General features: G+C 37.8%; 1 protein-coding gene across 1 annotated transcript in view; it reads left to right on the forward strand.

Annotated features, from left to right (window-relative positions):
• The first annotated feature begins 1372 nt into the window (after positions 1-1372).
• NEBL (nebulette) overlaps positions 1373-22450 on the forward strand; it is a 100254-nt gene continuing 79176 nt past the window's right edge. Inside the window, exons 1-5 of the mRNA XM_086740249.1 lie at positions 1373-1486; positions 1583-1654; positions 9324-9428; positions 11571-11681; positions 18436-18546. Of these exons, the coding sequence (XP_086596375.1) occupies positions 1421-1486; positions 1583-1654; positions 9324-9428; positions 11571-11681; positions 18436-18546 (465 nt within the window). The 5' untranslated portion in view covers positions 1373-1420. The remainder of the gene's footprint in view (positions 1487-1582; positions 1655-9323; positions 9429-11570; positions 11682-18435; positions 18547-22450) is intronic.

Genomic DNA, 22450 nt, shown 5'->3' on the forward strand with positions numbered 1-22450 from the left:
AACATCCTGAGCTTCAAATGTAGTAAGCATAAATTACAGGTAATCCTCACCTATACAAACCAGACTTTTAGGTTTTAACCTGAACTTCAGTGATGCCAATCCAAATCTGAACTTTAGGAGCTCATATTTGAAATAGCAGCATGGAAAATCTTGAAACTTTCTGTACTATTAACGTATAAAGAATTCTGTCTTTTGATTATTATAGACTGAAAGCAATTTGTGCCTTTGTTCTTAGTATTTTTTTTCAAATTTTCAGACCTTAACTAAGTCAAGTGCTATATTTTTCCTCTTCTTTAAAATGCTTCTTTTTCTAAGGAGATGTGTGTTTTTAAATAAGCTCTAAGGACATTGTGTTTGAGCACGAGTACTTAAAATTCTTTGAAGCGTTTTTTTAAGAGTACGCATTCCTTATATCTTTGCCTGATTGCAAAGCTGTGTAGTTGTGAATCACTTTGCTAGATTAAGTTAAAAATCATGACCTCTATCAAATGAGAAGTATACAAGCTACAGTTTGGAAAGAAAAAGAATTTAAAAATGCTGGTTATTCCAAGTGGTCCTGTAATACGTCCTTACTTGTTTTACAGAAACAAGCACTGTGTCAGTCTATCCAACGGCATGAGGATATCTTTCAGTTTCATTGCAGCTGGAGTCAATGACTTTATACTGAAAAAGGTTGGTTTTGCGATTACAGACCATGACAGTTTTTAACAGTGAAGGAACATTCATGTTTGTGTAAATACACAGCCATGTGTACTTGTGAGTATAGAGATGTGTTTGTATATATGTATGCACAGGTTTAACCTTCAGCTGACATACTATGCAAAGCATTTAAAGAATTTTATATGCTTGTGGAAAAGGAATATTTCCTGAAAATATACTAGCAGTTACATCTGCTGGAAAATGGGAATAGCATGCTTTTTTTTAAAAATAAAAAAAAGCTCTATTATTGAACCAACAAAATACAGTTTTTTGATAATTGGTTTTGGAGTTGGTGATGCCTTGAATCTTAGAACTGGACAGTTTAACCCTAAAGTCAATGTTCTCCTTTTAAGCCTGTTCATTTTACTAAATTACTTATGTTATGAATTAACTGCATCACAGTATTTTAATTAAGTGTGCTCGTAGTCATTTTAAAAATAGTTGACTGGGATAGGTCATTTTTATCTGTAAGAAAGCATTAGTTCTGCTGTGACTGATAGCTACCAAGGCCATCTGCAATGCCTTTCAGTTCACTCACACTGAATTGTTCAGATAAAGGCTGTCAAGTGCTGCCTAAATAAGGAAGGAGCCTTGGTAGAGTTAAGTGCAGTGGAGAACACAAGGGAAGCATTGATTCCAGGAATGCTGTGGGGTCTAAGCTGTTTCCTGCAGCGCTGAACCTTTTTAGAATTTCCATTGTTGTTTTCTGCAAAGTATTAAAATGCGAGTATCTGTCATTCAGGATCTCGGGGAAGATGAAAATCAGGATGGGGAAGAAGAAGAAAAGGTGAGTTAAACCCCAGTAGCTTTGAAAAGTGCTTATGTCCTTCTATTGTTACCCTTTTAGAACAATAAGCCTTGAATGATTACCTTTCTCTTACAGGTCTTCCTCAAGCCTGTTATTGAGGACAGAAATATGGAACTGGCCCGAAAATGCAGTGAAATAATAAGTGACGTAAGTGATGGTGACTGTTTGCATCCGTACATTTGCATTTCTCTTTTCAAGTGGGTTTATATTTACGATACATATTTTTTCAGTGCAGCATGTACCCATCCAAGGCTCAAATGTAAAAGCACACAAAGTAATCGAGTAGCACAGCCTTCTCTGGTACCTTAAATTATCAGCTGCAGAAGGATGAGATTTTCAGAGCACTTGGATGGTGTGAAGCATAGATCCCAGGAAGAATGTTCCAAAAAAGTGGGTCTCACATGGAGGGTGTCTCCCATGAGAACACTTTGGCTGATTTCAACAGGAAAATGTAGTATTTTTTTCTAGTTAGAGCCTAATCCTATGAAGTTTGATTGGTTAGAATGGAACTGGGTACCAGTATTTGTAGATGTAAGGTGAAGGATAACAATAAAACAGATGAATTTTGAGTGTTATCTATTGTTCTGTGGTGATAGATGCTCGAAACTGCTTAGCTCTTTTACTTTGTCACTTCACTGCAATATCCCCTGGATTGTTTCTTCCTAAAGCCAGTAACAATACAAACTGTGGTGACTTAAATTTATAGCAAGAATCCACTGAAATATTAGAATATATTTAAAAATTCTTTAGCTAGCAATTCTTGACTTATTTACCATAGATTTTTAAAATGATTGATCAGATATAGACATTATATAAACATCGTAGATCAGATCCAAGACATTTTAAGTTTAAGTAGATCCAATTACTTCCATGTAACAGCGTCAGATTTACCTTGGTGGAAGTTTATTTTTGTGTCCCTCTGGGAAAGCGTATGTGAAGAGTAACTTTGTCCCTTCATGTGAATAGGAGTTAGTGTGATATTTCTCCTGGTGGCTGGCGGCAGAGGAGATGTTACTGAGGAGAGAGTGACTTGCTTTAACAAGTGTTCTTCTAAAGAAACCGAAAAATGATGTCTGGCTTGTATTGTAATCTGATATTTAGATTCAGGATGTTATTGTTCAAAGTGAATGAGTATGTTGAATTTATGAGAACAGAACATAGAGAATCTACAATTAAGGTATAAATTATTAGGGGTTATGTATCAGAAAATAATAGGTAACTCAGAAAAACAGTCTGTGGGATCTGTAGGTATTACAGTGCTGGCTTGAAAGTGTGGCTTGACAAGGTAAAAATTTCTTCTTCGTCCATACATTGTCTGTGGGACAAAAACATTAATTGTCACAGGAAGAGTGCCGAAAATTGCATAGATCCTTAAGAGAAGCTACCAAGATGGCTCCTTTGTAATCTCAAACTACTTTAGGGAGTAGTAGAGATTATTAGTATTTTTACTGATGGTTATCTAAATGCTTTCCTTGGGAAAAGAATGGCATATGGTACAATAAGTGCCTGTCAACTCATGTACAGGCCAAAATGAAAATGGACCTGGAGCACTTATCTGACCCAAAATACATTTATTGTTTCTGTGCAACTTGTTTCTAACATGGTTGCTGTTCTTAAAGGCAAAAACCCCTCAAAAAATGCTGAAGAAATATTTTCTTTAATTGAAAAGGAATTATTATTGTGCTGTGTACCCATTAGGACTAATGTTGACTGTGGCTGTTAATTAACTGACAAATGAAGTGGCTGTATTTTCTCTGATTTTCTGCAAGGGCTTGGGAGCTAAAGTGAATAACTAAGTCAAGCCAGGTTTCTGGAGCCTATAATGGTGCAGGGATGTGGGCTTTTGCTGAAAACTTGTGATATGTTTAGCCTGCAAGTGTGTTAGATTTTCCTTGGGATATGTAAAGCATAATAACAAAGTGTCATTAATGTTTTCAAAACAGTAGTAATATGTAATGGTCCAGACCAGTTTAATTTCAAAGAAGAGAGACTGTGTTTCAAAATGGCATCCAATTTTGGGGCTTTATTCAGCCTCTGCTGAAATCAGTAGATGTTTCTTCATTGGCTTGAATGGAATATGTGTATGTATAGGGCATGAATTTTGTTTCCCAGAATTTTTGTTGTAATTGTAATTTCTTATGACCAGTGAAGTCCTTTGTGCTGGGGGGTAAGTTCCTCACCCTGCACACTTCATTGTAGAGGCCAATAAACTGCAAGGAGTTTGCATTCTGGCCTTTGATTTTTGACTCATTAATGTTCAGAACTTTTAATGTGTTCTTTGTCCTTTTTAGCATAAATCTTTGCACAAAATGCTGTTTGTGTGTTTGTATCGTTGGTGTACATCTGTACATTTTATGTGTACAATGGTTTTATGGGGCTTGCAGTTTGGCTCTAAGATGACCTTGGGACAGCAGGCTGTGTCCTTGCTGACCATGAGACTGGGTGATTGTCCTTTTCTGCCGGTGGAGCTGTCAGCACAGCTCCTCCATCAGCACGCAGTGCCAGGAATGCTCACAACTGAGATACTGGGGTTGCGTTACGCTTGCCCTGCATTCTTTGCAGGCTGACTTTAATTTGGCAATATGGTTTCAAAAAAGTGTTACAATGGCAGGTGTTAGCGCATGCGTAACTCTCAGCCTTGGACTGCACGCAGAGGAAGTTGTGAAGTGTTTATGTGCTCCGGTTCTTGAGGAAATTCCCGTTTTCATTTGAAGTTGGCAGATGTTTGTTCTGTGGCTGTGATACCCCCTGGATTGTTTCTGCCTACAGCCATTTCATTTAATCTCCCTCAATTGTACAACTTTATTCCACAGATGTTTTCAAAACTGTCATATGTGTTTGATTTATATGATTTACCTTCCATTCCAGGTAAATCTGGAATTCCAGGCCTCTTCTCTTCCATTTTGAAATTGAGCCTGTCCATTTGCTTGCATTACTTATATTTTTGTATATTTTAACCTCTTTGTTTTGATCATGTGGTGTGATGTTGTGAATACTGTTATAGGTAGAGAGGGGAATTACTGTAAGAGTAAAATGGTCATTGACCAAACTGTCATAATCTTTTCCAGTAGAGAGGCAGACACTGCCTTCTGCAGATTCTGCTGAATTTTGGTAATGTATGGTACCAGTGCTGCTTTTTCCCTATAGCAAAAAGTAGTACTCTTGCCATTGAACTGTTCTTGTATGGAGTCCGACTTCACTTTAGCATCTCTCTTTGTTATAAAGCAAGGGCCAAAGAGACCTAGAGTCAAGTGCAGAAGCAGAGTCCTTTCCACTCATGCCAACAAGGTTGTGACCACCTGGTTCAGGGTGGAGCTGTTCCTCTGGCCTCACCGTTACCTGTCACAGCCTCTAACTGAGGAGAACTTTGAGGTCCGAATTGCTGGTAAAATACTGTGGGTCAATAGTACTGTATACTTGCCCTCTTTCTCATGCTTTTCTCTAGGTTTCTGTGGCCACAGACAGAGGATTTTTTATTAGATGGATCTGTGGTCTGACACAGCTCTTAGTCTTATGAGAGATTATAAATTAAGAAATGTAGGATTGGAAAGTGAATCCTTAGTGGAAAAACGTTCCCTTTTGGTCTAGCATAAGAGCTAGACAAAATTCAGACCTTTTTGTGGCTTTTCAAAGCTTAAATGGGTCTTTGAGAGATGACAGTTCTGTAATTGATCTTGGCATTATGACTGTCAATATGGTTACATCATTGATGCTAAACTATAAAGAACATTTTTTTTTTAGTATATTCACATTAGATTAATATGTGCCCGCAAAGGAAAGGCAGCTACTTGGATTAAGCTGTTACCATCGGAGCGTTTCCTTTAGCCTACAGTTTCCTCCTGTGTTTCCCCTGTGAAAAAGGCTAATGGAACAGGCCATTTGTGAGGTGAATTTTCTTGGTGAGCTAGGAAGCTTCAACCTAAATGTTGGATGCCCTTGTTTTATGAAGTTGATCTTGCCATATAGTATCCATTAAGAAAAAAATGCGATTTGAGGCTTACTGTGTTGGTGGTGGGAATTTTTACTAGATAACTGTGCTGTTGGTCAGAGTAGTTTTATAATGAGTCTGGGAGATGAAAGGGATCAGGAGAGAGCTATTAAAAATTGGGCCTTTGATGAGCTATTGGACTTTGAAAGTATATCAAAAGAGCAGTGATGGCTCCAGGCCATCATTTGCAATTTTTTCCTATTATTTGTTTTTTTTTTTTCTCAAGGCGTACCAGATCTACTCTACCTAAACAGTGTATTTTGTGGTGAAGGGTAAGTCACTTGCAGGCAAATTTTCCCATTCAGTATTTTAAACATTTGATTTTGTAACCCCAAACTTTGAAGAGGAATATTCGCTTCTCTGCCTATTCCTTCCAGCCATTGCTTATGTTCAGTCATAGCCAACCTCTTAAGCTTCTTGCTTATGTCATTTACAATAAAACCATGTTTTAAGTGCAGATGTCACAACTTCATTATACTTGTCTGTCGTAGTTCAGCCCCGATCGGACCAGACTACGCAGTCTCTCTCTCACTCCCCCTACACTCCAAGAGAATAGGGAGAGAAAATATAAGGAAAAACGGCTCAAGGTTTGAGATAAGGACAGGGAGAAATCCTTAAAGTTACCGTCATGGGCAAAACAGACTCAACTTGGGGAAAACTATTGATTTATTACTACAAACAGCGGGATAATGAGACAGAGAACAAGATAACCTCCCCCCACCCCTCCCTCTTCCCGAGCTTAACATTATCTCTACTACCTTCCCCCCCCGAGCGGCATAGGGGGGAAGAGGGAATGGGGGTTGCAGTCAGTTCATCACACGTTGTTTCACGCCGCTGCTTCGTGGTCGGGGGAAGAACTCCTCACATTCCTCCCCTGCTCCATTGTGGGGTCCCTCCCACGGGCCACAGTCCTTTGTGGAACTGCTCCGGCGTGGGTCATCTCTTCCACGGGTGCAGTCTCTCCAGAACAGCTGTCCCAGCAGGCCCTCCACGGGCCACAGCTGCCTTCAGGCATCCACCTCCCCCGGTATGGGGTCCTTCACGGGCTCCAAGTGGATCTTTGCTCCTCCGTGGACCTCCATGGGCTGCAGGGGGACAACCTGCTCCACCATGGTCGTCACCACAGGCTGCAGGGGAATCTTGGCCAGGAGCCGCATTACTCCTCCCCCTCCTTCTGAACTGACCTTGGCGTCTGCAGCCGTTCCTCACAACAGGCTGGTAGATGTCTCTCAGGATCTTTTTTACATCTTATTCACTTCTCATCTCCTCTCCACTTCTTGCAGCCGGGCTGGACCGAGTCAGGCCCAGTCGGCTGCCTGGCGAGAGGCCAGAGGGTGAGGCCTGCAAGGCCCATGAGGCCTGCGCCTCCCCCTCTGCGCCTCTGCCCCGACTCAGCTTCTTCACATCTTCTCTTCTCTCTCCCTTTTTTTTTCTGTTTTCCCATTCTTAAATACGTTATCGCAGAAGAGGTGTTATCACGAGACATTCTGCTACCAATCGGCTCGGCCTTGGCCAGCAGTGGGTCCGCCCTAGGCCTGGCCAAGTCCCCTGAACAAAGGGGAGCGACTTCTAGCAGTTTCCTACAGAAGCTACCACCTTAGGCCCCCCCCTCACTGACAAAACCACGACATTGTCCCATTTCATCTTCCATCTTTCTGATTCCAAGCAATGCAGACGATTCTGTCACAGAATGGAGTGTGTTCGATTAGAGTTTGACCACACATTTTGTCATATGTCCTCTCTAAATTGCTCATTTGAGCTTGCGTGCATTTTGTGGCCTCTATGGGTTACTATAATAAATGTGAATAATAAAAGAGTGGGGAGGTGGCATCAGTCCTTTACTGCTTTTGATTATTTTGAAAGCATGACATGACTTCTACAGCAGAACTGCTTTGGTTGTTTCTTCTAGTTGTGTCATGGTATCCCCCCCCAGTGAAGAGATACCTTAGGAAGCTTTCATGTTTGATTTCTTAAATGTAATTATTGCTGTGTAATTAAAATGGATGTAATTACAGTCAGCTCTCAGATATCTGTGGGTGATAAGTTGTGAGACTCTCCATCTCCTTTACCATAGTCTCAGCTTTGCAGGACTTTCTACTGGGAATGCCATCAAACCTAACCAGTAGACAGCTCTGTCAGATTTCCCGTGTCCCTTCTCAGTTGTATCACTGTGAATGAACAAAATTCTGTGAAGCCTTTTTTTTAAGCTGTTCGTGTGCGCAAACATACAAACATTTGCAAGTACGTGCATGTATGTGTGCAGGTTGAACAGTAAGTGCCTACTCATGTTTATTGTAAAACTGCCCCTTTTGCGTTTTGCTCTGTGATTACTTAGGAGTATGGTGTCACACAGAGGTTACATGAACCATTGGATTTGTGGGTCCCTGAGTAAAATGGTGACACACATTGTTTACCAAACAGTTTTTATACAGAATACATGGTAATCCACAAAGGCAGACAATATGATTTGGTAATGAGATGTAGATTCTTTCAGTAGTCCAAATGTGGATGAGCGCAATAGTAACCAAAATTATTTCCTGTGTGAGGATTATGTAGTCATCAGTTTGAGATGAATCTGGCATTATCTAATCCATTTTGCGGTGGACAAAAAGTTTGCATCAGAAAGTACAGGAGCTGATACTGCGTAAGTTGCCATCCGTCTCATGAATTTTCCAAGTCCCTGCAGAGAAGCATAACTTGTGATATCCATTTAGGATTCAGAGAAAGAGGAAATTAAGACTGCATATTTTTGTAATGCTCAGATGCAGATCATATTGTTTCTGTCACTGCTTGTCAGCAAGTCTAGAGTGCAGAAATGCAAGCTGCTGTTGTGCAGAACGTGAAAATGAGGTTAGAGAAATGGTAGCAGATAATAACCATGAAAGCTTAATACTAAATAATTCAATTTGCATTGAACTAAACTATTCTATGTACAAATTAAGAAATGTCACTAAAATATTTAAGGCTATCCATGTGAAGTGTCTGTCTTTAAAACTTATTTAGTTTATCTCATCATAATTCACCATTTTTCTTCATGCGGTTCTTATATAATAAAAGTGTCTACACGTTCACCATGTCCATAGATTTTATCCTTCTTGCAGTCTCGCTAATACAAACAGTAACTTTGACTTCATCAACAGTCATGTGATCAATGTACCTGCCCCATTGTTTGCCCCGTGGTGTTTAAAAAACAAACGAACAAACCAAGACTTATGTTTTGGTTTTTTTTTTTGCAACATGTGTTGTGATGTTTTGCTTCAAAACTGGTTTCCTTACACATGATTTTAAAAATGGCTTAATTTGAAGTTTGTTTACTCTTAAAGAAATTCTGTTATTACTTGAGTGCCCTGACTGCTGAGGTGCTCTGTAGGCAATGATTTGGCAGTGGCCTTCTAAATTTATTCATGTAACTCTTGGATTCAAAGGGGTATTTGATTATGTTTTACAGATTCTATGCTTGCTAGGTCTGTGTCAGAAGTTAGTTTAATAGTTTGAGATCAAGGAGATCAATTATTCGATTCTCCTTTCTTTAGAGATGCTAGAACATCTACAACAGTGGTGAAAATGTGCTGTATATGTAGAGAAAAAGAATATTGTTTTCATTTTTGTTATTAAAGTGTTCTGTGACTTTTACATAGCCCCGGTACTGTGTGTGAGAACTGAGTGTTTCCTTTTATGGCTTAATTTGATCCAGTCTGAGGTATTTGCAAGCCACCCAGCATAATATCAATAATAATAATAATAATGATAATAATAATAAGCCATGGTTTATTTTTCTGCATTTTTTTAAAAGAACAATTAAACTTTTTTTCCCCCTCCTCTTTGTAGATACACTATAAAGAAGAGTTTGAAAAATCTAAAGGCAAGTGCATATTTGTACCTGACACCCCACAGCTAAAACATGCAAAAAGTCTCAGTGCTTTTATTTCTGAGGTAAGACCTAAAAGATTGAAGAATTCTCTTTACTTCTTATCCTTCCTAAAACTCTCTCAACTGAATATGGTGGTTTTTAGCAGGGGAAGGATGGCTTACTTCACATAACAATTCTGTTTAAAGCTGAAATGACTTAAAGTGCTGTAATTAATGTATACTGTGTATGTGAGTAATAATTTGGAATTATGCCAACACTTATTTTGGGGTTCCAGGATATTTTATTGATGGTTCTGAGGCAATCCTAGCTGTCCCATTTTAGGAATGGATAAACTGAGGAATAGGAAAATGATTTCTTGTTACTTACTCTGCAGTGATGAGGTTTGCAAATCATACCTGTGCATGGTTTCCCTGCTGCGTAGAATTCGCAGCCTGCTATCAAACAGGAGGAGACAAGGAAACTGTTACCATGTTATCACCGCTGTCCTCCTTCGGCAAGGGAACGGAGACAAACATCAGGTCAATGCCATCTGCAGGTTGCCTGAGCACTTGGATGCAGATACATGCACACCCATGTCAGAGTCTTTAGGTCTTCCCAGACACACACACAACTGTAGTGGCAAAGAATGACAGCTTCCAAAATGCCAGAGCAGAGTTTATGGCCAGCTCTTCGTGTCCCAGGTCAAGGTGTCATAGGATTGCATCTCTGATTATCTTCCACAAGTGAGAACAGCAGCAGGAGTTTTACCTGATGGAGAGTTGCTTTTGTTAAGGAACTGCTGGTTCTGAATAATTTTTCTGTCACTGTAACCCTTGGAAGACTTAAATTTTTGGTGCTTCAATTTTTTTTTTTTTGCTACTTTTATGATTATGATAAACAACATCCCGATATCCCTGACTGGAGTTATGTAATTTATATACATTGTTTGTTCTGTTTCTATATACAGTACGCTGTGTGACTACATTGAATATAAATGCATCTGATGAATATTTTTGTTATATTTGTCTTCGTATTTTCTGAGAAAGAGTGGCATGTCCCAAGGGGCATAAATGTGATGAAATTATACTTTCTAAGAGACAGGCTATTGTAGTCTACAGAAGCACAATATAGAGAGAGCATTTATTGAATCCATCTGTCTAGTTCCAAAGAAAAGCTGCTACTTATTAGTCAAAGATATAGAGATACAAAGAAATTTCAAAATTTTAAAGCTCATATATTTTAAGTTATCACATTGTTGAGCACTCCGTTTGCTTATTGCAGCATTACCTGAAGGCAATGATGTGACGGATGGTTTATCTTGTGAATTACTGACCTCTAGTGTCCCATAATCTGCTTTTGCAAAACTTGAACACTGAACTTCTAACAGCATGTCTACTGCAGTGAAAAAGAGCCCTCTGTTTTGGGAAACAGCAATAAATGTTACAGCAAATTATTGATATACATAATACACACAGGGAACCAGTCTCTAATGAACAGCTGTATGTTGCACAGTAAATTAATGACATTAGACAATATCATTTAAGATATCTTTGGTATTTATGATTACTTTCACAGCAGTACTTGACATTATTGTTCTATGAATTTGAAAAACTTAAATCTGAAGCAAAAGACTCCCAGATTTTGAACTATTGTTCTAGCCTGTCTTCTAAAACCCTTTTGTGAGGAATTGCTAATACTGAATACTGGAGAAAGCACAGGATAAATAAAAAGTAATATAAAAATGGGTCTCTAATATGAAAAGATTAAGTAGAAATGACGGCAGAAATGCTAACTTCAATGTTCCCATTCTTTGCAGTTACATTTAATTGCTACTACTTATTAATTGGTAAAATATTTTTTGTCAGCCTCTCATTGCTCCTGTTGTGCAAAATGTGGGAAAATTGAAAGAAAAAATATAATTTTGGTTTTTGGAAATTATTTTTAAAAAGATAGAAGAATAACTGCTTTGCTTACCTTGTTTTATACTTCCCCAAAATTATTGAATTTAATTAGAAGATACTTTGCATTGCTTAATGAATTAGACACATCCACCTAAAGTATTTTAAAGTTATGTTTTAAGGATCTATTTTTGCTTGAAAGTTTATGACAGCATTAGATTTTTTCCAGTTCTAATGGTCTATACCATTTCATTTAATAGAAAAAAAGGTAGTATGATTGTCGTATCTTAATTTTTGCATTATATGTCACCTTTTTCTCCCCTCCAGGTGAAGTATAAAGGAGCTGCTAAGAAAGGCCTTTCCAATTCTCTTTATCAGCAGATGCCAGCCACAATTGACAGTGTATTTGCAAAAGAGTTAACGCAACTTCAGAGCAAGGTACAATTTTAGAATCACAAAAATGATCTTTAGATGAATTGTGTGACAGAATATGACCAATTTGAACAATATATTTGAATGGATACGTGATTGCCTGCTTGATTTATTTGGGTGAGTTTATCATCCAGAGTTTATCACTGTAATTTCTTAACTTCAAGAACTACTCACTTTTAAAATGTTGAGAATCTTACTTGTTATTTTTATTAAGTAAAAATTTAAAAACTGCTAGTGCATTCACCAATCAAATGAAATCCAGTAGAAATCCATGAATGCAATAAGGAGTTATTGAATTTAGTGACATTACACTGTGTTTATAGAATAGACAAATCTTATATAACCATCATTTAAATCTGGATGTTGCATTAGCTTTATAAAATGTTTGATACTGAAGGGAAAAAAATAAAATACTCTAATGACTTTTAAAGGTACGTACTGGTAGCAGTAAACATATTTCTGATGATCTACATACTACCACTCGCAATAAATTTTATAAAATTAAAAATAAAAAAACAAGTATATTTAACTTAGTGTAAAATATGCCAACAACCAGTGGCTTAGTTGCCTCCAGGGGCTTAAAAATATAATATCCTTAATGTAGGCAGGTGACCCTTCACTTCCATTAATCTCAGTGGAATTGTGAGTGTTAAGCATGTGTAATATGAATGAAGTTACTGGTTTTCCTTGTTACTCACGAGAATTACAGCTGATAGACGGTCATGGCTTTCTGTCCACCAAGCATTACCACATTTTTCTTGTTCTACTTTTCTCCTCTCTTAAAGATATTAACTATGTATAGTTTAATAGAACCAGTCTGTGAAGACACTCCTAAATCGATATTATTGATTGTATCTCAGTATGCATTTTTCTAATGCACGATTTTTTTTTTTTTTCAAACAAAGGAAAATATTCATAACAAATGAAAGCACTGAAATCTCAGGACAGCTTGTGGAGAAATGTTTTGACATTGATTAACAGTGTGTTAATCAAGACTGTATTAAACAAATATAATAACATAAAGTATATTTTAGTTTTCAGAGTTTGAAATGGAAGATACATACACTCAAGTTAAAGCACTAAAGTAGCTGAAATGACATTAATGTGACATTTCATTGTAAAGTGAGGGATGAGAAGAATTACAGTAGAAAAATTGTGAATTAAACTTGTATAAAATTTTTAAACCATTAGCTTGATTTATAAAACACTAGTTAACCAGTTTGCCACAGATTTACTCCTGGATTCATTCCAAATGAGTACATGCTAGATTACTTTACGCAAATTAGGTTAATTAATATTGGTGATGTGGCAGAAAAGATAAATAACTGTGACTAAAAATGAAACCACTTGATTCATCAAAAAAAAACCCCTTTTAAGGAAAAGACTGACATTTTAATTTGATATTTTTTGAAGATTTTCTCCAATCATTGAACAGTCATAGAGAAACAAATATGCATATAGAATGAGTTATATGTAAGCAGAAACTTTTCCTGTAAAATTCATACCATCCCTTTAGGAATAGATGCATTATAAATCATAATCTACCATAAAACTTAAAGATACGCTGACACATTTTTCCAACTTGTGGTTACTGTTGCAGTGGACCTCAATTTAATGCTACTTTGAGAGAGATCCTAGGGGATTTTCTAGTGGAAAATCTTCTCTACGGTATTCAAATCTAATCCATGTTGTGCCTATCACTGCAGTACCTAAGTAGCTAATACAAGGATTTCAGATTTCAACTGGGTCAGGATGTGGGAGAGAGGATTTCTGCTGCATCTATCCAGCTGGGATTGTGAACTTACAGATTATCACTTCAGCAAGAGGAGACCAAGGGTTTGCCATAAGAAGGAGAGAGAACAGAACTGTCTGGCCATTGTGCCAACTCTCTTGCAAAAAGGCTGTCGCAAGCACAGAACTGCAATCTGTTTCTCAATTACAGTAAGTTGATTTTTAAATAGGCACTGGTTTCCTTAGAGGTGGAAAATACAAGTTTGTATCCTCCTCCCCATTAGAACAAATTTACACCTTTGACTCCCTTTTCATGTTTCTTGGATGCAAGGCCGGTCTTGAATGCTTTTGTAGCCAGATCAAGCAGGTGCTTTCTCGCTCTGTGATGCCATGTCCTTGGCAGGATCCGTAGCCTCATCTGCCAAGCAGGTGTGTCGGGACTAGGGATCACGGTGCGGAAGAAAGAGAGCCGCTGACTCTCCCTGCTACGGCCTGCTGGCACAGGACTGCTGAGACTGGTGTGCCTCTGCCGGGTGATCTCCTGGCACAGGTGTGCCCTTGGCAAATGATCTCTTCCGTGATTTCATGTTTGATCCTGAAATGGTGCTGCTGCTGCCCAGCAGCTCTGTTTTCAGCCTACCTACAGCTAGCCTAATTTATTAATTTTATACACTATTTCAGATCACATTTATGATTTAGGAACTTGGAGGCAACGAGGGGAAATTTTCTTTTTCTCAAAAGAAATTGTTCTCCACCTACACCTGCCTTTCATTGTTCTCTCCAGAGCAGACAGGCTGCCATAGCACCATCTATCCCTTTTCAACGCTCTAACTGATACGGCAATGGTCATTGACTTCCACAGAGCCAAGACTTTGTTCTGCAGGATTCCAGCCCTACAATGTCAGCACTGACAGGATCTTGTCATGATGGAGAGTACAACACCCTGACAGTTGTGTTTGTATTGATTTATGCTAAATTCTGTATTCAAGGTACAGAGGAAAGACTAAATCAAGACCGCCTCTGCTGGCTTTTGCATAAAGCCCACATTTGGTCTTCTGTGTTTTATGTAGAACTGGCACGAAGATGGAAATAAATACACTTAGAGAAGGATTTCCATCTGAAATTTCAACAAAAAAAATGACACTGTTTATGGGAAAAAAATATTTCAGGAAACTGAAAAAGAAGTTGCATAGCCCCACATACTTGGGTGGCTTTTATAAATTTCATTTTTTTCCTCTGCACAGAAAATTTGACTGTTGCCTTCTAAATAGCTTTCTTGAGGGTGAGCAACCAGATTTTCGTCCCTCCATCTCTTTTGTCATAGCTGTCCCAAGGGTAAACTAGAGAGAGCAGAAGTCCCTGTCTCCACCATATAACTTCACCCTCCTTGCTAGCCTACAAGGCTCTCACCAATTTACCCATTCTCTGCAATGAGAAAATAAAATTAATGAGAGCAGTCTAGGCAAGGAGCCCTCATTTTGATTTTCCTGGGAGGAAATGGACATTTTGTGGAAAAATTGCAATATTCCTGTGGAAAACATTTCTGAAGTAAAATATCTGATCATTGCTAGCTTTGTGCCAAGTCTTTTTCTTGTCTGAAGACCAGTATACTGAATTCTTCCTTAAACAGAACTTTTTTTTTTTTTTTTAACAAGGTGTCACAAACAATGATAAAGGTATTTAAAATTGCTTGAGAGGGCACCGATGTTGAAAGAAAGTATGCATTTCATCACTTTTTTTCATCACTTTATTTCTGCCATAAGAAGAGATTGCACTGTTTTTCTTCTTATCGGAAAGAAATGATCTAAAGCAAACTGAAGGCAGTTTAATTTTCTCCTTTGCACAGGGCAATATCTCAGATAGTGACTGTATGTCAGTGCTCAACAGTATTTTCTGTTTGTTTTAAAACATAATGAGCCAAGTGAGTCTTCAGCAATATTTTCAACTTCCAGAGAAAGTTTCAGAGCTTTTCTTACTTGTGGGCAGCATCCTCCTTTTACTTTCATATGTTTGTGGGTTTTTTTTTTGTTTGTTTGTTGTTGTTTTTTTTTTTTACTCTGATGCTTTATGACTGCTTTATGTAATTCTTCATGGTTTTTTATGGTATCAAATCTCATGTTCAAGATTTCCTCTTTTTTATGGTAGCATGTATTAGTCCCCTGGACTTCTCTAGTTTTGTTTTACACAAATGCATCGGATAATCTAATTCTCTATCTAGAGATTAAAATGGCATTTTCTGTGTTCGTGAACATTTCATTACAAAATCCTACATTGTGCATTTTAAGTTTGGAGCTCAGCTTACTGGCTATAAAGGGAAATACAAAAATAAAAATTGTAATAGTGTTTAAAGTGTTGCAAAATAGAGAGTCAGTCAGAGTTAAGTTAAAAGAGCACAAAGCCTTCCTTAATGCGGCTTCCTATTGACACACTGGTGTACGAGAGAGATAAGAAAAATGAAAAATGAGTACTTACAAATTTGTTCAATCTGAAGTCACACCAACTTAAATAATTGCCTTGTATTTCTGGAGTGAATAAATGGTGCCACTACAGAGTAGAGGTTACGTCAGTGACCTGTAATACTTGTTCTCTCTGTAGAGTAATTTCACATGTAGATTTGATAAATAAAGTTCAGTTTAGCTAAAACTTGAAAATTGACATGAAATGAGAAATAAATGCACACATGCAAATATGTAAAATAATGATTCTAAGAATATTGATGAAATAATCCTCATAAACATTTTTTTTCATGCTTCCTTGGAACTGATTTACAGATCTGGAAATAGTTCTGCACTAAACTATCCAAAACTGAGCTAGATAGCTATTGAACTCCTCCTAGCCTGTGATTACTTCAAGGTTACTTAAGTCAGTTAATAAGAATAATGTGAAAATAGAGGAAGAACACAGCTGTCAAATAACAAGTCAAATATTCTTACATTAAGCTAAAGAAATGGTCATCTTATTCCAAGATAGTGGACACTCAATTGTAATTTCTGTTAGTTTTCTCATGTTGGGAGTTGATGTGCTTTTGTTTTTTGATATCTCGGTTACATAGCCCATTTACAAATAGAAAACATAGATGTTGAAACACTGGCTCTCTTGCCAGCAAACCAACCCAGGACCCACCGGAGCCCTGCCCCGGGGAAAGCAGGGCATCACACGGATACCGTCAAGCTAAGCCTTCAATTTAATGTTGCGCAACACAGGGTTAAATACCCGTACACCTGCTACGCATGCGAACGCACCCGCCCCCTGTGCCCATGGGTCTATCTGTGCCTGCCACGCACCTGCCCCTGCGCCCATGGACTTATCCGTGCCCACCACGTACGTGGACGCACCTGCCCCCTGCACTTGTGGACTCATCCACGTCCAGTGCGTGATTCGCCACGGACCGCCCCTCCTGCATACATGCAGCACTGCTAACGTTACCCCACATTGAACCAGCAAAGTGACAATGTAATAAAATATCTAAAAATTTGTAGATTTTGGAAGTGACTTTACAGGTCTGCTTCTCAGAATTGTATGAAGTGGGGAAAATCTTAAAAGTGACAATGTGAAGCAAGAGAAGTAGCAAAATATGTTTTGTGGCCTATGCTTATATAGTAATTACACTTTTGAAGAGGTGCTTCAGTCTTATTAAAGATTATTTGCCATCTGCAAGATGTAATCATGTAGGGAGGTTGTAGAAATTTTTTGTTTCAATTTAGGTTGTCTTTATTTCCCCAGAGGCCTGATCATGATGGATTTATAAGGAGATGGATTAAGGAGATGACACATTTTGAGTTTTCTAATTTGATAGAAATTCAATTCATATAGTAGCAGTGCAAAAAAAAAAAAAAACCCAACACAAACCCTTTTTGTCTTAATCTCTCAGCCTACGTATCATTTTGTAATCTGAGATAGTCGGGGCAGATACTAATACATTGCCTTGGGCACCCTCATCTGTGGCTCAGATGCAATGTTACTGCGTTAAACACAAACAGATACAGCATTTTCTCACAGTTCTAATATCCTGTCCTAAAAGAGTCCGAATCACCATCGTCAAGAGTTCCCATCTCAAAACTTTCACAGTATTATTTTATTGCTATCAAGGGTTTTGGTTTCAAATCCTCCTCCTCCTGATCAGCTTTCAATCTTATTTAGTATTTGCTGTTTTCTTGGGGATTATTTTAATGCTTGCTCCTGAGAACTATTAGAAGATGAATTTTCTTGATTCTTGCTGCTTCTTCAGGCGTCAAAACCTGGTGAATTTTCTTAATGTAAGTCTAAAAGCTTCTGACAAGGATAAGTGCAAGATCAGCTTTTCAGGCAGTTTTAGTATGTGAATGTGTGTATATATATGTAAGTATAACACAGTATGTTGAAAGCTGGATGAATGCCCAACATTAACCTCAGTTTCTATTATAAAAATAAATTTGTTTATAATCTCACAATCCAATTCCATTTTCCTTTACCATGATGACAATTGAATGTAAATATTATTTTTCTTTGCAAACCTGAGGGCTAGTCAAAATATGTATTGTGCTAGTAATTTCCTAACAGTGGAAAAAATAAATAGATGTTTGGGCTATCAGTATTTCATGTAAACCTGTTTATTTATGAGAAATGCACAATTTATTTTTTTTTTTAAACAGGAAAAAAAAAAAGAAACCTAAGGAAATATTTACTTAGCTGATAGATTCAGGTGTGGTTCTGAGCAAAAAAATCTTTCCCTTATGCTTTTCCCTGGGCTATCTTCTCACCATGTTAAGGTTAATTTTCTGTTTCTGTATATTTCTTTTTCTTCTTCCTGTCTACTCATACCTCTGCTGCAATAACAGATTCAGAGAAATCTCTCTGCTGACTGTGCCTCATACGTCTCTCTTTTGGGTAGAAGCTGCTCGTGTTTCAGGGTTCTGGTTCCATTAAGGAGCTTAATTATTTATTACATTTCTTCCTGAATGCAGGCACACTATGATGCTAGGTTTAAGCCAGCTCATATTATTATACCTGCTCTGCCGAGGTCACAGAAGTATAATGTTGCTCTTTTCAGGTTCTCTATAAACAAAAACATGATGCTGAGAAAGGAACTTCAGATTATGCGCATATGAAGGAGCCTCCAGATATTAAGCATGCCATGGAAGTCAATAAATACCAGAGTGATGTAAGTACTCCTCCATCTGAAATTCGTTTGCTTGTTTTCGGTAGATACATCTGTTATAGCTAACTGAAATGAACTGGGCATGGAATACTTTCGTATTGCATTTGTTGGTGTTTTTTTACTTTATTTGCTCTGAAGTAATTTGGGACACAATGTGTGTTTAAAATATGCTATGAGTAGTGGTATGTGACTTTCACTCTAAACTGCAGTGGAAAGTGGTTGTTATTGTTTATTAGTAGTAATTGTTATTAAGTGCTATCAGTTTGAAATAAAATTACAAAGACAGATTCTCTGAATTCATGTATACCTACTTGTTCTTTGAAAGTTATAAAGCTCTTGTTTACATGAACGCCAGCATGGTTTCAGTGTCTTACACTGGCAGCATTTGGGTAGTTATTCAAGGGTTCTGTTTAGAGGGAAGAGGAGGGATGTTTATACCCCGCTCTTGCACACTTTTATGCACATTAATAACTTTGTTCCTAACTCATCAGTACGTATCAAATGGATTCCAAAGAACAATTTATGACTTATTTTACAGAATCTGAGCCATAGAGTTCAATTTGATGCCTAGCACTACTTTATGCCATTGACCAAATGAATTGTTCATGTAGTTTTACTTTAATAATTTACAAATAAACTAGAGTATCTAGCAAAATTTTTAAAGTAGGGTTTTTTTTTTTACAGTTGCTTGTTAACTTCTTGAAGTTCTTTGTGTTTTTCACAATATAAAAAGCTCAATAATATTTAAATTTTATTTTATTACTTTCAAGTCAGGTTTGATTTCATGGTTGAGCTGGCTTTATAGTGGCTCAATGCACCATTGCTAAGGGTGGAAATGCTATCAAGTATAGTGTTTGAATTATACAAACACAACTTTGAAGAAAAATGTCTTAGATTTTGTAAAAGCTTACTTATGAGAAAAGTAAATTTTAGGAGAAGATTGGCTAAAATAGTGAAGTCATTTTAAAGGGTACACAAAGCCAGTAAGAGCAGCTGACATGTAAATACCTTCAAAGTTATGATCCATTTCCATTCTTTTTAGGTAAGCAAGTCAAGTCAGGTAGGTATGTGATTTTATAACTGTAATTTCTCAGATAAACAGGATATTTCTTTGCTGATAACAATATAGAAAATGAAGCTTGAATGTTCGTTTTGAATTAACTTAAATTTACCCTATCATCCCTACTGGCAGTGTACAAACACTCTCCGCTTATGTAGGCTGAAAGCTAAATGTCAATGTTAGATGTATGTCCGTGTGTGCAGAATCTTGACAGGTGGCCGCTGATTAAAAGGCTGCTGGAGAACTTCAGGGAAACATTATGTTTGAAGAATAACTTTTTCTTCTGCTGGGAAATACCTGCGTTGGAACTCCCAGCAGTAATTTGCAACATGCCTTGATTACAGAATTCCCTCTTCCTGTCAAACTCCGTCTGTCTCTGCTGTTGGAAGCTTCAGGATGTCAGATTGACGGAGGGTAGGAGCTGGGAACATGAACTTCTCTCCCCATAAGCAAAAGGTTTTTTCACTTGGCAGTAGGAGTGATGGTGGACTACTAGGGAAGGAAATAGTGCCTGGAAGAGAAATAGGAATCCCTCTCAGAGAAGGTGGTGGGAACAGGAGGAATGAGAAGAGTTTTTGAATCCAGTTCATCATGGTCTGAGGATTAGTATGCTAGTGAAAACTCACTCCCCTTCTACAGCTGTACATCGCCTGCTAAAACAATTAACGAGAGGAGGGTACTGATGTGAGAGTAAATGAAATTCAGTTGTTCCATCTTCTTTCACCCTTAATGCACGCAAAAAAAAAAAAAGAAATGAAGGCAAACATAGGAGAGAAGGATGTTTTGATGAATGAGAACTTTTAATAGCATGTTAAAAATAGTGAAAAAATATGAAGGAAATTACTGGGGCTGAGTTGGGGCTGTTCAGCCTGCAGAAGAGGAGGCTCCGGGGAGACCTGATAGCGGTCTTCCAGTACCTCAAGGGGGCCTACAAGAAAGATGGGGAGAGGCTGTTCAGTAGGGCCTGTTGCGATAGGACGAGAGGTAATGGTTTTAAAAAAGAGGGGGGTAGATTTAGATTAGAAATTAGGAAAAATTTTTTTACGATGCGAGTTATAGAACACTGGAACAGGTTGCCCAGAAAGGTGGTGGATGCTCCATCCCTGGAAACGTTCAAGGCCAGGTTGGATGAGGCTCTGAGCAACCTGACCTAGTCAGGGATGTCCCTGCTCCTTGCAGGGGGGTTGGACTAGATGACCTTTGAAGGTCCCTTCCAACCCTAACCATTCTATGATTCTATGATTCTATGATTTTCAGCCTGAGCAAACTTCAAAAAAATCAAACAAAACCTCCATATCCAGCATAAAACTCTTAACGAGGTAGTTTCATCTGTTTAAGAACAGATTCCTTCTGGTTGCTCGTTGGGAGCTGCACTGCAAAGGTGGTATATCTTTATTACACATAAAGGGGAACGTTATGTAAGTCCAGTTATTGTTTAGCGGAATTACACAGCTCCTGTAGGTAATTGTTTGGGCACCATGGTGAATAGCTGCAGATTCCTTGCTTTCTAAGTACAGGTTTAATGAAGAGCCATGTGGGTATTCGTCTTCGAGTCAGAGTGTGGAATAGCGAGCATCCCAAATGTGGAGCATTTTCTTTCTGAACTATTTCAAGTTATTTGTAGAATCATAGCTTTGAAAGTGCAAGGAAAAAGGAGGGAAACTACTGGGAGAATAGAAGGACAAAGCTCTTTTATCCACCACTCAGTACAGTATACCTATGGGAGCAGAAGGCATGTTTACCTACAATGCTCTGCCAACTCAATTCAACCTTTACATGCAGGGTTTGCATCTAATAGGATTAGGATGTGTTTAAGACTATTTACTCAGCCTTAAAGTAAGGCTGACATTTATACTCAACTCTGTGAAATGTGCAATTTCCTTTAAAAATTAAGACTGAGTTCAACTTACAATACATTTGTGCTGACATTTTGAAACTGTCATGTGCTGTAGGCCTTCACACCACTTTGAATATCATTAACACGCTGTGTAGGCATGGGTTGAAGCTGCATAATAAGGAAATACTGTAAAATCTCCTGAACAATGTGATCATGTGTAAGAAAAATATTTTTCTCTTCTTCATACTTAGACTGAAGAAAATTGCTCTCCAAAGAACAAAAGTGACTTTTTAAATGATAGGATATTTGCTTGAAAAATACTTTAAATACTACATAATGCTTGAACAAACACATGTTTATCCAAACTAGAGTACTTTTCTTTATAAATTGTGTATGTATTTTGTGAAGTGAATGCTAATGATGTGACTTTGGCACACAAAGGCATTTGGAGAAAAGTGAAGTAGGGACCATAGCCTTCTTTATGCCTGTCGTTTAGCTCGTCTAGAAGTTTCCAAACTTGAGACCAAAATTAGGTGGTGGCCCTTAGAAAACCATCAGGTCAAAAAATAGTGGTCACCTGATCTGTAGCTGAGGATCAGATGGAGGGAAGAACATAACTGAACAGTGGACTGATATGACAATTAAGTTTCTAAAGCAAAGAAAACACTTGCCATGTTGTGCCTGGGTAGAAGCTGCACATAGTGTTTGATGAAGATACCCAAAGCTGTGGATCACAGTTTTGTCTGTTCCATGACCTGGCCCATCACTGGGCATTATGATTAGCGAAACAATGTTAAGTGTTTGTACAGCAATTTATATGTTCTATTTGATTAAAAATATTGATTCTTCTCACAGCATTACATGGTATGAAATAAGGAAGTGGTATTCTGATTTTACAAATAAGAAAACTGTGATAGACTTATCTGTGGACCTTTAAAAGGCAATTTGCAGATTTGAGATTGGAGCCCTGGTATCTTTTCTCTTATGCTTATGTATAAAACAGTGCTGCT

This window comes from Chlamydotis macqueenii, chromosome 2 (genome assembly GCF_036417535.1).
Source record: "Chlamydotis macqueenii isolate bChlMac1 chromosome 2, bChlMac1.mat, whole genome shotgun sequence".
Taxonomy (NCBI): Eukaryota; Metazoa; Chordata; class Aves; order Otidiformes; family Otididae; genus Chlamydotis; species Chlamydotis macqueenii.